The 15,645-nt window shown below is 43.9% G+C and overlaps 3 protein-coding genes across 3 annotated transcripts in view; 2 read left to right on the forward strand and 1 right to left on the reverse strand.

Annotated features, from left to right (window-relative positions):
• The window catches only part of LOC126926787 (uncharacterized), a 182,415-nt gene that overhangs the window by 12,964 nt on the left and 153,806 nt on the right, over window positions 1–15,645 (reverse strand). Inside the window, exon 2 of the mRNA XM_050743132.1 lies at window positions 11,912–12,067. The gene's annotated coding sequence lies outside the window, so the exon portion shown is untranslated. The remainder of the gene's footprint in view (window positions 1–11,911; window positions 12,068–15,645) is intronic.
• Window positions 733–2,143, forward strand: LOC126926915 (uncharacterized). The gene is made up of 2 exons (XM_050743232.1): window positions 733–1,860; window positions 1,934–2,143. The coding sequence occupies exons 1-2, from the start codon at window positions 733–735 to the stop codon at window positions 2,141–2,143; spliced, it is 1,338 nt and encodes a 445-aa protein (XP_050599189.1).
• Window positions 2,164–3,105, forward strand: LOC126926916 (uncharacterized). Its single transcript, XM_050743233.1, has one exon. It carries the CDS (start codon window positions 2,164–2,166, stop codon window positions 3,103–3,105), a length of 942 nt encoding a protein of 313 aa, XP_050599190.1.

Genomic DNA, 15,645 nt, shown 5'->3' on the forward strand with positions numbered 1-15,645 from the left:
TTCAACCGTTAACGTCTTAGCTAATGGTAACGGGGATCTGTGTCCTCACATTCATAACGGAAATCGTTCGAGTCAGTCGTCAGTGCAAGCCACCCAAGTCAAACAGTCGGAGTCAAGCAGTCGACGTCTCTTCATTCAGTCTTTCGGTTGATCCTGTTGATTCGATTCAGTCAAGGTTGGATCTGATCAATCGCCACATCTACTACGACCCACGAGCCTTCCTCTCTCAGATTGGCAGTCAGAATCTGAGCAAGATCCAGGCAATCTTCAGACTCAACGACGTTACTATTGTGTGTGATTAAACGAAGCTGTTGGAGAAAAATATAATCATAACCCTACCAATCACGGAGTTATATTAATTCAACCACCCCTATTATCTTAACGGAAATCAGGGGATCGATCTACTCGCGGCGTCGATCATTAAGATCGTAACGGGAATTTACGACTCCCGTTCACGTGTTTCCTCGCGATTACGTCTCCCCGCGATAGCTCGAAAATACATGGTCCTTCGAGCCGGATCACGTGCCAGTGTCAAGTAAGTGTCCACACGCAGTGCCACGTGTTCCCTTTGAATCCAACAGCGGAAGTGTATCACTCCATTAAGGTCAGCGACGTCAGGAGCAACACCTTCAAAAAGATATACACACTGGTCGAGGCACGCAACCAGGCAGCGTCCCGACGTAACTGAGTAATCAATTTAAGAAGATTTCAAGTCGATCCACATCCCGAATCATGCCGACCCCAGCTAAGATCAACAACTTGAGGAAACGACGTGATAAATTGTTCGAAGGAACGTTAACGACTATAAGGGACCGCATCGATAGATACGAACAGTCAGGCATGCAAGATCCTGCCTATTTGAGATCATCTCAAGCCCTACTCCAAACCGGGTGGAAACGATTCCTATCACTCCAGGACGAGTTGGACGACATCGAGGACGAGGATATCGTTCAGGAACGCGTAGCGTCGGAACAGTACAGTTCCCTGGACGAGAGAATACAGCATCTCCGGGAAGGAAAGCCATCTTCAATCCCGCCGCCATCTAAGGGCACCGATTTTCCCGAAGCGAAAATGCATTTACCAGAAATGCGGCTACCAGCATTCGACGGGAAATTCGAAAATTGGAACGCATTTTTTAACACATTCAACTCGACTATCGACATGAACTCTCACCTAACCACCTTACAAAAATTTCATTATCTGCGGGCTTCCTTAGTAGGGGAAGCCGCGAATTGTGTGAATTCTCTAGTTTTCCATGAGGAGAACTATCCGAAGGCGCTGAGCCTTCTCAGGCAGAGGTACGATTGTCCCCGACGCATCGTGTCATGCCATGGATTTGCAATCATTGACTACCCAAAGCTGACGCATTGTTCTCCAATGGCCCTAAGAGACTTGGCCAATGTCGTAAGACAGAACCTCGACGCACTAAGCAGTTTGGGACAAACCGTACATCCGAATAGCCTCATTCTTGATCTCATCAGCTCCAAACTACCCGATTACGTCAGGCAACAATGGGAGCTAACCTTGACCAACAAGGAGGTGCCTCAATACACCGATTTGCTAGATTACCTCGAGAATCTAGCGCTCACAGGCATATCACCTTCCGATATCAAACAAATTAAAACACCGGACCAATCCAAAAGAATCCGACAGCGTAAGACACGAGGACAGACATTCACCGCATCCCGGGTCAAGAATTCCTGCCATTCTTGCAAGGGCCAACACTCCATTTGGCATTGCGACGTCTTCAGAGCCAAAAGCGTCAGTGAACGCTTGAAGGAGGTCAAAAGTGCACTCCTGTGTCTGAACTGCCTGAGTGCGGGACACACAACTCGGGATTGTCATGCCGGGTCTTGTAGGGTGTGTGGAGGTCGCCATCATACAATGCTACATCGGGACAGGCAAAAGGTAAGGTCGACTTCCTCCAATTCAGATCAAGGTTCCTCCCCTTCCAGCAGGAGATCATCGACATCCCCGTCAAAGACTCGGAAGGCCGCAAGGAAGCACAAACCAAGGACTTCACGGACTTCAAGTCCATCAACCAGTCCGAGACAGACACACAATTGACGCCAGGCACGCCGAACCCCAACAAGGACCGATCAAACCCGACCATCAGATCCCGAATTATGGTGCAATGACCTAGTAATTACAGCACAAGTTAACATGCTGACCGACAAACGGCAACCTATTCGTTGCCGTGCGTTGCTCGATACTGGATCCAGCATGAACTTCATTACTAGAAGACTAGCCAATTCCCTTGGAATAAGACAAAAGAAGTGTTCGGTCCCAATTGGGGTTCTCGATACTTTAACGACGACGGCAAGGCGATACATAACGGCTACGATCACGTCAACCGACGGCAGCTATGAACGTACAATAACGTTCCTCGACATTCCGGCTATCTCGACCCTGATCCCAAGTCAACACATCGATCGCTCGACATTGGAAATACCAAAGAATATCAATCTGGCCGATCCACGATTTCATGTGCCAGGTCCGATCGATGTCTTACTGAGTTCAGGTACGACACTTGCTTCGATGTGCGTCGGACAGATTAATCTGACGCGACCAGACGAGCTGGAACTGCGTTTACAGAAAACCCGATTCGGCTGGGTAATCGGGGGGAGTCCAACTTACCAATTCGCGACAAATGCATTCCACTCCTCCACAACGGCTCTGCAAGCTGATCTCGCGCGGTTTTGGGAAATCGACGAAGGACCCCCGATTCAACATCTCTCAGAGGCAGAGCGACGATACGAAGAACACTTCCGAGATCACGTCCGACGCACCAGCGAAGGACGATACATCGTCGCCCTTCCATTTAACAGCCAGCTCCCATCCCTTGGATCAACCAAGGCACTAGCGATGAGACGACTCGCATCACTCCACCGCCGATTCCAACGCGATAACTCATACGAAATCGCGTACAGTAATGTGATCCAAGAGTACATAGACTTGGGTCACGCGACGAAGATCGACCCTGGTCACCTCGCTAATCACGAGTATTATCTGCCACATCACGGCGTGATCAAGGAATCAAGCGACACCACTAAGCTCCGGGTTGTGTTCGATGGATCAGCGGCAAGCAACACTGGGTATCGCTAAACGATACTTTGCTCACCGGACCAAAGTTGCAGGAGGATCTATTCGACATCCTACTTAGATTCCGGTCTCACCAGTATGTTCTAACTGGCGATATTGAAAAAATGTATCGCCAGATATTGATACGCCCAGAAGATAGGAAATATCAACAAATTCTGTGGCGCAATTCCGACGGTGAGATCGACTCCAATCAACTTAACACCGTGACGTTTGGGTTGTCAGCCGCTCCATACTTGGCCATACGGTGTCTCAAACAATTGGCAGACAACGAGGGACACCAATTCCCGCGAGCATCACTGGTATTAAAGCGAGACTTCTACGTAGACGACGCCCTCACCGGAGCTGATACGAAGGAAGAGTTACTGTCGATTCGAAAGGAGCTCACCGACCTTCTGCAATCAGGCGGCTTCAATATTAGAGGATGGGCGTCCAACGATTCGGACGTACTGAAGGGGCTATCCGAACAAGACAAATGCCGGAAGCTACAATTAGGCGACACATTTACCAACATTCGGGAACGAGATCTTAGGACAATCCAACCAAGCCACTTATCTAACTGGCAACGTCTTTTTTTTTTTTTAATTTATTTATTTAAATTCACTATTTGTCCAATTTGGACATTTGGTGGAATTTTTTAGCGGTTACATTAGCATGTTGGTGGCTACCCCCAGCGGGGTACCATCCTCGTGTTTGTTAGGTTATGTCCTTTATAAGGTCTGCTGGGTGCTTCCTTTTTAGTCTTCTGTCCATATTTGTGATTTTGTATGTTTCCGCAGCTAGCCGGTTTATGTGTGTTGCTATTCTTGATTTGTATTTCTCGGAGTATCTGCTGATTTCTTCCTTGACCGTTGGCATTCCCAGGTCCCTTCGTATATCTTCGTTTCTGACGTACCAAGGTACGTTTACTATTGTTCTGAGTATTTTAGCCTATATTACCTCTATTTTGTTTATATGGCTCATTGCTGCCGTCCCCCATAGTGGTATTCCGTACGTCCAGATTGGTTTTATGATCGTTTTATATATTTTTTCATTATTTTCTGTGCTTAGTTTGGATTTTCGGCTTGTTAGCCAATACATTTGTCTCCTTGTTTTCTGTATTTTTTCTACTATTGATTTGATGTGTAGTTTCCAGGTAAGTTTTTGATCTAAGTGGAGTCCTAGGTATTTGACATGCTTTGTTTGCGTTATATGCGTACCGTTCAATAGGATGTTTGGTGGTATCTTTTTCCGTAGCGTGAATGTAATATGGTTGCATTTATTGGGGTTTGCTTTTAATTGTTTTTCTTGTAGCCAATTTTCTATTTTTACGATATGTTCTTGTAGTATTTTGACTGCCGTTTCTAGGTTAGTATGCCTGACTAGTATAGCTGTGTCGTCCGCGAATGTCAATACTGTGCTGTTGGTAGTTGTTGGTATGTTCGCCGTGTATAATGTGTATAGTATTGGGCCTAGGACGCTTCCTTGTGGTACCCCGGCCTTGATGTCTTTAACTTGAGAATGTGTGTCCTTGATTTTTATTACGAAGGTTCTGCTGCTTAGGTAGGATTTTATTAAGTGGTGTATTTGCTCCGGGAATTGTTTCCTAATTGTTTGTAGTAGACTTTCATGGTTAATTTTATCGAATGCTTTCTCTATGTCTATAAAGAGGGCTGTGCAGTATTCCTTGTTTTCTAGTGCTACTATTATTTCGTTTGTAAGCCTGTGCATTTGCTCTATCGTGGAGTGTTTGTTTCTGAAACCAAATTGGTGATCCGGTATTAGTTTTTTTGTCTCGATTATTGGTTTTATGCGGTCGTATATTATCTTTTCCAGTATTTTGGAAAATACTGGGAGCAGTGATATTGGTCTGTAAGATGCAGTTTGGTGCGGGTCTTTGCCTGGTTTATGTAACATTTTGATTTGTGCTAATTTCCATGGTTTGGGGAAGTGTTGAATTCTTAGAATTGCATTGAATATTATTGTAATTAGTCTTATTGCTTTTGGCGGAAGGTTTTTCAGGATTTTACCATTGATTAGGTCGATTCCTGGCGCTTTGTTGTTTTTTGTTTTATCAATTATGTTTCTAATTTCTTGTGCCGATGTTTTAGGTATGGTGTATTCCTTGTCGGCTGTGGCAGTAGTGGTTTGTGGATCCTCCTCCGTATGACTTTTGAGGTTGCTGTTGTTGATAATGTGTGGTGTGAATGTGTTGCAGAGGTGGTTGGAGAATTCTTCAGCTTGTTCTTCGTTGCTTCTTGCCCATGTGTTATCTGCTTTTCTGATTGCCGGGACGGGTATTATTGGCTTCCTTATTTTTTTCGTGGCTTTCCATAGTGAATAGTTGGTGTTCTCGTGTGTGGAGAGTTTCCCTATGAACTTTGCGAATTCGTTATCGTTGTGCTCCTTTATTTTGTTTTTTATTTCCTTTGCAAGTTTGTTTAAGTGTTTTTTGTTTTCTCGGGTTCTGTATTTTTGCCATTTTGCTTTTGCTTTTCTTTTTTCTTTGATTTTGTCGAGTATTTCTTGCGGGATTGTTATTGTTTGTCTGCTGGTTGGTTCGGGAGTAGTGGTTGTCCTTGCTGCTTCCTGAATAGTTGCTGTCAATGTTGCTACTGCCTGTTCTATGTGTTCAGGAGTTTTTAACGGGATGTTGCAGTTTATTTTGCTTTCTATTATTTCTTTGAAGGTTTGCCATTTGGTGGTTTTGTTGCATAGTGTTTCTGGTTTGCTATAGTGAATTGGTTTGTTTCTGTATTCAATTATTATGGGTGTATGATCGGAGCTGAGCTCGAGGTTGGGTGTTATTTTTAGTTTATTTGTGTTTAGTCCCTTTGTAACTGCAAAGTCCAGAAGATCTGGTTTTTTGTTCAGGTCAGTCGGCCAATGTGTCGGTGTTCCTGTGGATAATATATTTAGGTTATTATTTCTTATGTATCTTTCCAGTGTTCTACCTCGAGGTGTAATGTTTCTTGACCCCCAAAGCGTGTGCTTTGAGTTGTAGTCTCCCGCTGCGATGTACTTGTCCCCTAGTTCCTGGAAGTATTCTTCCCACATTTGTGTTGTTATTTTGTGTCGCGGAGGCACATATACTGCTGACAACTGGAAGTAGTTGCTGCTAGTTTGAACTGTAACAGTGGTTGTTTGTAAATATTCTTTGTTAACTTGGCTGTGTAGATAATGTTTGATATCGTTTCTGACTATCACTGCTGTCCCTCCGTGAGCTTTTCCTGAGGGGTGTTTGGTATCATATATGGTGTAGTATGGTATTTTCAAGTAGCTTTTTGTAGTGAAGTGTGTTTCTGAGACAAGTAGTATGTCTATATTGTTATTGTATATGAATGTTTTAATTTCGAGGGCCCGTTGTTGCAGACCATTTGAGTTCCAGGCTGCTATTTTTAGAGTGTCCGTTTTTATTTTTTGCTTAGCACGTTTGTAATTAGTTGTAGCATGACTGTGATCTGTTGAGTTTGCTGTTTTAGTACTGCATTTTGTTCGCTTATCATTCTGGTTAGCATTTCGGTGTTCTTTATGGATTGTTTGAGTAGTTCTTTGATTTCTCCAGTGTCATTGTTACTATTGCTGTGGTATTGGTTGTGTGTATGTGTTGATTGGCTGGTTATTTGAGCATAGCTTAGACCACCAATGGTGTTGGTGCTGATAGGTTTGGTGTTTGTTGCTTGTTCTGTACTTGGAATTATTTCAGGATTTGTGCTGTCCTGTTGGGCTTGTGTGTTAGTGATTGTTCTGCTTCGTAGGGGCGGGAACAGTTTACGTTGTAATTGTTTTCTTACTTCATATTCTTTATAGCTGGCTGGGTGGTTTCCGTTACAGTTGTAGCATTTAACCTCCTCAACTTTTCCCGTGGATGGGCAGTGTGTCGTGAGATGATTTTTTGCGCATTTAACGCATGCCGGGGTTCTATTACAATAGTTTTTGGTGTGTCCGTATTGTTGGCATCTTATGCATTGTGGGATTTCTTTTTTATGTCTGGGTGGCTCTACTTTTACTATTGTGTTTAGCAATTTTTCTATATCGTATATTTCCTTATTGTTGTTTTTAGGTTCTAGTTCAACTAGGAATAGCGGTAGTGGTTGTTTGGTATCGTATTTGTTTATGTTATTTATTGATCTTACTTGGTGTCCGATTTTTGCCAGTTCTTCACTTATTTTTCCAGTATTTGTTTTTGGGTGTAGTCCCCTGATTACTGCTTTGTAGCTTTTGTCTGTTTTGAGCTGAAAAGTGTGATATGCTGCATTTTTTTTCCTTTAGTGATCTTGTAATTTTTCTGAATGTTTCTGGGGTGTTGGTCTGTACTTTAACCTGGTCTATTTTTATTTGTTTGATGATGTAGTTGTCTTTCCCTGCGATGTTGTTTAGCAGTTCGATGAGGGGGTCAATTATTTTTGCGTCTACGTATATTGGTGGTGGTTTGGGTGTACGGTTTGTCGGACTTTCCGTTGGGTCCGTTGCTGCCTCTTCTGGCAGTGCGCTGAATGGATTGTGCAGTTTGATATCTTGTAGCCATTGTTTTTTTTCATATGTATCAATTTTCCTCGCGCTTGCGAGCGGGGTTACCTTCCGTTTTTTGCTGGAGGTTGCCACCGTCCAGCTTTCTTCCTGGTGTATTGGTATGTTTTGCTCTTCGTCGGATTGTGTTGTTTCCATAATATCATCATTTTTCTCTACATATGTAGAGTCTGTGGCTTTATTTATGAAAAATGTTTCACCGGAGTTAATTATTTTTATTGGTGGAATCTGCATGATTCCACGTTTTGTCTATTTTTGGCTTTAACCTTGTACCTATCTCTTCTCTCTTGCCGCACTTTCACTGGAGCACTGTTTCGCACGTCCGTTTAGGTCGCCTGCCCAGGCGGAACTGTGACGTGAAAGTAAGTCTGTGAAATATCGTGGTGTTTATCTCAACAGAACAAAACGGATCGTACGTAATTCGACAAAATAATATAAAAGAAAGAACGTGCGTCTATTATTTCCTCATAAAACGAGAGAAACTTTTCGGACAACCTAATAGTAGCGGTACAGCAAGAATAACCTTTCAGAGGCGAATCGTATAGAACGGATAAAAAGAAAAAATAGGAAACTAGGAAAGTAGAAAAAAGTCGGAGATTTCATGCGAAAACGGAGAAGCGCACTAGCGCGCGACGAGTTTTCCAAGCGTTTTATCTACGACAAATGCAAACACCATTTGGCTGAACATCTGACAGCACAGGCGGTATGACCCATGTTGAACCATGTTGATCGAAACGACGAAAGGTCACGCGTTAGCCTGCGTTGACAAAACGGTGCCACTTGAGTGGAATCATGCGATTTCTCTTACCGTATCGTCGTTTGATCCTTCTGTCGATTCTAATGGAAAATTGAAATTTCATTTCTGTTGCTTCTTAACAACACGACATAACGAGAAATCGAACGACTCGTTGTTATTTCATTTCGCTCTATCTCCTCGTTTTATTTATACATCTTTCGAAAAGCTATCGTCGATAGCGTTTTTAAACAGTTAACCGCGTTTCATGAATTAAACAGGTCGAGAAAAATGTTAATCTCGGTGTGTTTCATCTGTCGTATAATATAAAACATTACCATTTACCATAAAAATTCCAAATTTTAGTAAGAAGCGCTAAGAATGTTATTTAGTGGTACGTTCGCTTTGTCAGTAAAACTGAAAAATTTGATTTGTTCCTTTGTTATATCGGTTATTCCCTGTACAACGTATTCCTTTTTATAAACTCAGTTGATTATTTTCACCGATATATCGGCTATGCCCGAATTGTTTACGCAATTTTGTCTGCTTGCAAATTGAGTGGATGTTTTACTGCGTGTGTCCGGTATTCCCCGATAACGATCGAAATATAATACAGAAAATATAATGCGATTCAGTTTTTTGGTCGAATGTGTGTTGAATAAATTATCGAATATGCAATTCCACGAACACGAGCTTCGAAAGTTGCTCCACCATCTACGAGTTCAACCGTAAAACCTACGCTTCCTATCAAAAAACATTTCCCCAATTTTATACCAGTTATATCATTGATCGAATCCACTTCACGTTGCTGGTGTTAGATTTGCCAAGTGCCACTTTGTGCGATATTCTGTTTCGAGAAATACCACACTGGGAGGATCCACTGAATTTCTTCTATCTTTTCACATTTTTCTTGTTTACGAATTTTGTTATTTTGTTACAATTTTAACATTTTATGTGGGAAATAATTCATTTTTTCGAAGAAAAATGTAAGCCATCGTCATTTTGGTTTAACGTCGTCGTAAAACTTATAACAGGAACACGTAACACATTTTCTTTGTGTTCGACGTGTATACTCGTCGTCGTTTATTTTTATTTGCATTTTATTCACGTTGATTTCTAAAACTAAATTCCACGGTTAACTGGTTAACAGTACATCGCGCTTCGTGAATATTTCAATTCACTCTTCTATGCTAAGGAATCGCACGAGTCATCTGATGCCGTCATTCGTCTATCATCTGACACGGACGAAGAAAGGAAGAATTTCTCGAGATTTTACGCAGAACGAAAATTTGTTTTTCGATATACGCTACAATTTTGTTTTTCTCATAGAGATTATACGAGAAAGTAAAATGTACTATTGTTCGTTTTATTCCGCGCGATTCTCAACTTTTATAATCTCGCGTAACGTAACAAAGCATTGCAAAAAGAAATAAAAAGGTGGAAAAGTAAAAACTGAAAAATATGTTGCACGTAGAAATTTCTTACGATTTCTCTTCAAACTTTGAAAATTTGGATTCAAATTAACACGATATAGTATCATTTACATGTACAGTTTAGTTGATAACAAACTAACAGCAAACAAAGCAATGTTTATCGATGTTTTACGAAATTTATTTATTACACGACTTATATTTGTGTGACTTTTTCTTCGTAATTTCGTAATTGATTGTTATTCTGGGTGTTTAGATATTTCTCATTCTGTCCACAGTTTCCACTCGGTCGTATCTTCCTTTCGTTAACAAACTTTCTCGAGTTTGAGGAAAATATGAGAGAACCGTTACTTTATATGCAAGTTTCTTTCTTCGAACGTTAAAAGTTCGAAATTTTCTTCAAGCATCAGGAGTATTTTCATTTGTCGAAACGAGGACGAAATTGGGGTATAAAACTTGGCGAGCGCTGCAGCATCGAGAATTAATGATATTGTGCTTCAACTTAATTTATCGCCATGAAAATGCTGGTCTGCACTTAGTCGACCACGAACTTTTACTATTTCGGACTTTTTCCTCCTAATATTTTATATTGGGTTGGCAACTAAGTGGTTGCGGATTTTATCATTAGGTGGCACTGACAAAGTCCGCAATCACTTAGTTGCCAACCCAATATTATCGTTCCATCTGAAACTTCTATTATTTAAAGCATCGTATTAAACCTTGTGTCCGAGTACAATGGTTCCAGTAATATTATACAGGTTGGTTGGTAACTGGTGGTACAAACGGAAAGGGGGTGATTCTACGCGAAAAAGAAGTCGAAAATATAGAATAAAAATTTTTCGTTTGAGGCTTCGTTTTCGAGAAAATCGACTTTGAATTTTCGCTCGGTACGCGTGCACTTTATCACGTCTCGTTATAACGGACCTCACTGTACATCGTTGTCTCGATGGATATCATCGCAGTTTAAGTTTGTTTTTGCCGTAACGGAAAATTAGGAATACATAATGAAATAACATGAAGTAATCATAAAGTTTATTATTACAAAAATTGCTGAAAGTGTTGCCCATTCTGTCCAACACATACTTCTGCTCTTCTAATTAAATTTCTATGAACACTTTCTAACGCATTCGTTTGTTTTAAAGTATGAAAGGCTACAATAATCTTTTCTTTCAATTGCTCGAAAATAAAACCTCGAACGAAAAATTTTTATTCTATATTTTCGACTTCTTTTTTCGCGTAGAATCATCCCCTTCCCGCTTGTACCACCAGTTACCAACCCTGTATGTTGGGTTGTCCGGAAAGTGTCTTTCTTTCAAAGAGACGTCTTTTTCAACGACGCATCTTTATACAAACATAAAACCTAATCTGTCGAACATTGTGATCTTTAGTTTGATAAAACAAAACGGATCATAGGTAATTCAATAAAATAATATAAAACGGAAAATGTGCATCCATTATTTCCTTATAGAACGAAAGAAACTTTTCGGACGACCTAATAGTTTCGTATTGCCATAAACGGAGAAAATTCGAACTTTCTAAGTAACGTAAACTAAAACTCGAAATTCGTTAAAGTAAAATTGAGGAAAAATCAAACATTGTGCATAGTAACTTTCTAAATTTTTATGTACAATGTTCGTCGTAATAATATCAACGATAGAATATAATCAGAAGAGTACGCGTGCGATAAATTCGATCGTGCGTTTAAAAAGAAATAAATGAAAATTTCAATAAGAACGTAGTTATAGTTATAGTTTAATAGAATTTCAATAGAATTTCAATAATGGACAAGAATTTCGTTATTTGTCCGGTAACGTCGTTGTGTCCATTTTCGTAAAAGCCAGATTACGATTGCACGTTTTTCTCGATTCGAAGCTTCGTCGAGTTTAATCCGGCGACCGGTTTAGGCTACAGTATGTTTCAAATTTCCAGCCCTTTGTATGCAGAAAAATCATTCGGCTCGATGAACCGCGTGAAATGTAGAAGTTCACTGATTCAGCGAACGAAAATAAATCGCATGCAATATTAAATCGATATCGTCGACCTGAGGGCGAACTTTCTCTTTGGAATCTCGTATCTTGGACACGTCGAATCAAACTTTCGAAATTCGATATTTCCACCGATTCAATGCTACTCGTATGACTTTTTTTTTTGCGTGGGGAGGGGAAAATGCTATTACGCATGCCCAGTGACCCGCATCACTGGGTTATCTGGGAGTCAGTCGGATGTCGTTGCCATACCCACTAAAAACCCCTCCTCCTTCTTCCTCCGCTTAGAGGGCAGACAACCCCGGTAAAACCTGTCGGCAGTCATCAGGGTTGTCCTTTCGTGACCCGTTGTATCTACTTCTTGGGGCAGTTACTGCTCATGTCGTCCTCTCAGCCAGTTCAGCATACTGGGCTGGTCTCCTTTGCGGTTTTTCGTTGTTTCGTGTTCTTGCCCTCATTGCTCCGCGTAGTTGTTGTTTCACTCGTTCTCCTCCTTGCCTCTTTCCAGGCCCTCGCTGTCACCCTCCTGTGACACATGACGGTCTTGCAGAATTGCCTGAATTTATTCCAGCTCTCGTCCTTGGCGGTCACCGTGGCGATCAGATTGCCCACGTCTATCTTCCCGCCCAGAGCGTTCTCCAGCTCGATCCTTCTGTCCGTCCACTTCGGGCACGCGAAGAGGGCGTGCTCTGCATCGTCGTTCGGGTCTCCACAGTCGAGACAGTTGCTGTCGCTGTCCTTGCCATTCCTTTTCCTATAGACACCGAAGCTCCCATGCCCGGTTAGCAGCTGCATGGTGTGGTGATCGATGTCCATCTTCTTTTTGGTAAATAGCAGCGCACTCGGTATTAATTTCTTTGTGATATTTTCCTTTTTGTAGTTGTTCCACTCCGTCTGCCAGTCCTCTTGGGCCTTCTTGCGAATCGCCTCCAGTTCCTCCTTCAGCTTGCTGCCGTCATCCGTGCCAATCCTGGACCCATGGATCTTGTTCCTCTCGTAGGTCTCTCCGAGCATCTTTATCTTTATGTAAATCGGGAGATTCCCGGTCAACACGCAAAGTGCCGCGTGGGAGACGGTACGGTATGCCGTCGTTGTTATGCACAGGGCCGTTCGTTGTGCTCGTTTCAGCTTTTTCCTGTTCTTATCGGTATTCGCTGCTCTAGCCCACACCGGTGCTCCGTAAGTTACGATGGACTCCCACACATTGTAGTAGAGCCTACGAGCCAAGCTGGGCGGCCCGTTGATGTTGGGTAGAATTCCCCTAAGGGCTCCTATTAACTTGTCGGCTCTATTACACACCATCTCGATATGCGCACCGAACCTCCGACTGGAGTCGATGACGACTCCGGGATACCTGATGCGATCGACCGTTTCGATGTCCGAGGAGCCCAACCTGAGTTTCACCACTCTCGGCACTCGCAAGCTTGTGATGAGCATGACCTCCGTCTTTTCCCTCGCCAGGGTGAGCCCGACACTCGTGCACCAATCGTTGGCGATCCTTAGCATCGTGTTGACCTTGGCGGAGGCCTCTTCGTTCCTCCCAACGGAACATGTGATGGCCAGATCATCCGCGAAGGCGGTTGCTCTGACCATTGGCATGTTGTCGAGTCTCTCGAGCAACCGGTCGTATACCAAGTTCCACAGGAATGGTCCGAGGATGGATCCCTGCGGAACTCCCGCCGCCACCTCGTGCTCCACCGTGCCGTGCTGGTTGCTCACGATGATCCTCCTTCCGGATAGGTAACTGCCGATTAGCCTTTTGACCTTCCATGGCAGCTTCCTCTTGTCAAATTCCTCGTATATGATCTTCCAGCTGAGCGAATTGAAGGCATTGCTAATATCCAGGGTGATCATCACGCATATTACCTTCTTCCGTTTGCAGATGTTGGCAAACTTCATCACCTGCGTGATGGCATCTACCGTACTCCTCTTCTTTCTGAAGCCATATTGCCTCCGATGGAACGGGTCCATTCCGATGCATCTCTCGATGATCTTCTTAAAGCATTTTTCCCAGATCTTGCTCATGGTTGGGAGTATGCTTATCGGCCGGTACGCGTTAGGGAGACTGGGATCCTTTCCCGGTTTCCTTAGCAGTATTACTCTGGCCGTCTTCCAGCAGTCTGGGATCCTTCCTGATTCGGTGATGCCGTTGAACGCCCTTGTCACGAGCTCGCTCCTGCGACTCGCTACCAGCTTCGCGATCTCGCCCGGCACGCCATCGACTCCTGCAGCCTTCTTGGTGTTCATTCTTCCGGCGGCATCGACGACATCGCCTTCGCCGATGGTGACGCTGAGGCTAATATCTCCTTCTTCTTCGGTCTCTGCCTCTTCGCGGCCCTCATAATGGGGGGTCCGTGTCCCAAGGTGAATAGCCTCTGTAGGACTGCCTTCACCATGTCGATCTGCATGTCGTTGGTTGGTCCCTTGCTTTTACATTTCTTCATGACCGTGCGATAGGGTTTGCCCCAAGGGTCGCTCTCCAGTATCTTGCAGTATTCTGCCCAAGCTGTTTTTTTTTCTGCGGGCGATCTCCTTTTTTAACTGCCTTCGGATCTCCTTGTAGGCGTTGACGAGGGGCTCGGTGTTGCCGGCATTCTTCCTCCTTTCTCTCGTCACCTTCCTGAGCGCTTTGTGCGCCTGCGCTCTCAGTTCCGCGATCATCGGGTTTCACCAGTAGTTCGCGTACTTGCGGCTCGCCGCACAGTTCGACTTCCTTAGCATCCCTTCGCACGTACCTTCGATGCTCTTTTGCAAGGGTTCGGCCCCATCCTCTCCAATAGCCGCGCTGAGGTTCTCCTTCTTCATTGTGTCGTCGAATCTGCTCAGGAACTCCTCCGGCGACATGTCCTTGGTCACGTACCTGTAGAACTTCGATACGGTTCGGGTCTTCCTCGCCTTAAACCTGTGGAGCACGTACAGATGGTCCGAGGCCGAGTATTTGTTCAAGACCGCGCTTCCGGCGTGTATCTCGCTGACCTTGTTGGATACGCTTATTATGTCGGGGAAGCTCGTCTTCCCGTTCATGAAGAAGGTGTACTTTTCCTTGAGCCTCAATGGAAACACCCGGTGGCCGCTTAGTGCCTCCATTAAGACTCTCCCTCTCTTGTCTGTGGTCGATCCTCCCCAACAGGTTGACTTTGCGTTGAAGTCTCCCGCCACGACGACCTTGTCGTGTCTTCTAGCAACGCTCTTCGTCATAGTCGACAGCGTGTCTATGTATTTGGAGTATGCTAGCTTATTTATGTTGGGCGAACAGTATCCGCTGAAGCAGAAGACGTCGCCGATGCGGACGCCCACTATCCCGTCGCTCTTGACCTCTGTTGTTTCATCAGGCAGTTTGCCATTGAGGAGTGTGACCCATATCGAGGCGTCTCCTTTGGTGTCATTAAACCAGTGCGGTAGCTGCCTGTTCGGCTCGGAAATTATTATTATATCCGGCCTAAGTTCGATCGCGCATTGGTGCATCATGTCCTGCGCCAGCTTGCATCTGTTGAGGTTTATCTGCAGTATCCTCATCTATTCGCTTTCAACCGCCTTCTATATTCTGGACAAGCCAGGGATCCGGTTTCGTGGTCAAATTTCACTCCTTTCTTTTTGCTGCAGATGGAGCAGCAGGGTGCGTTGACGCAGGCAGCTATCGTGTGGTCTTTGGCTCCGCACTTCCTCCAAATCTCCTTTCCAGGGCTTATCGCCGTGCATTTGTTCGCGATATGTCCGAACATGTGACATCTGAAGCACTTTACCACATTGGGTAGTGCCTTTATCGAGGCTATCGTCAAGCCGGTTCTGATCTTCCGGCTCGCCCCCTCTTTGGCCAGATAGGCTTTCGGCATCGTCACTATTGCCGATTGGGTGCCCCACGGCGCCATTTTTAGGGTCTTTACTTCGA

The sequence above is a fragment of the Bombus affinis genome, unplaced genomic scaffold, assembly GCF_024516045.1.
Source record: "Bombus affinis isolate iyBomAffi1 unplaced genomic scaffold, iyBomAffi1.2 ctg00000059.1, whole genome shotgun sequence".
Taxonomy (NCBI): domain Eukaryota; kingdom Metazoa; phylum Arthropoda; class Insecta; order Hymenoptera; family Apidae; genus Bombus; species Bombus affinis.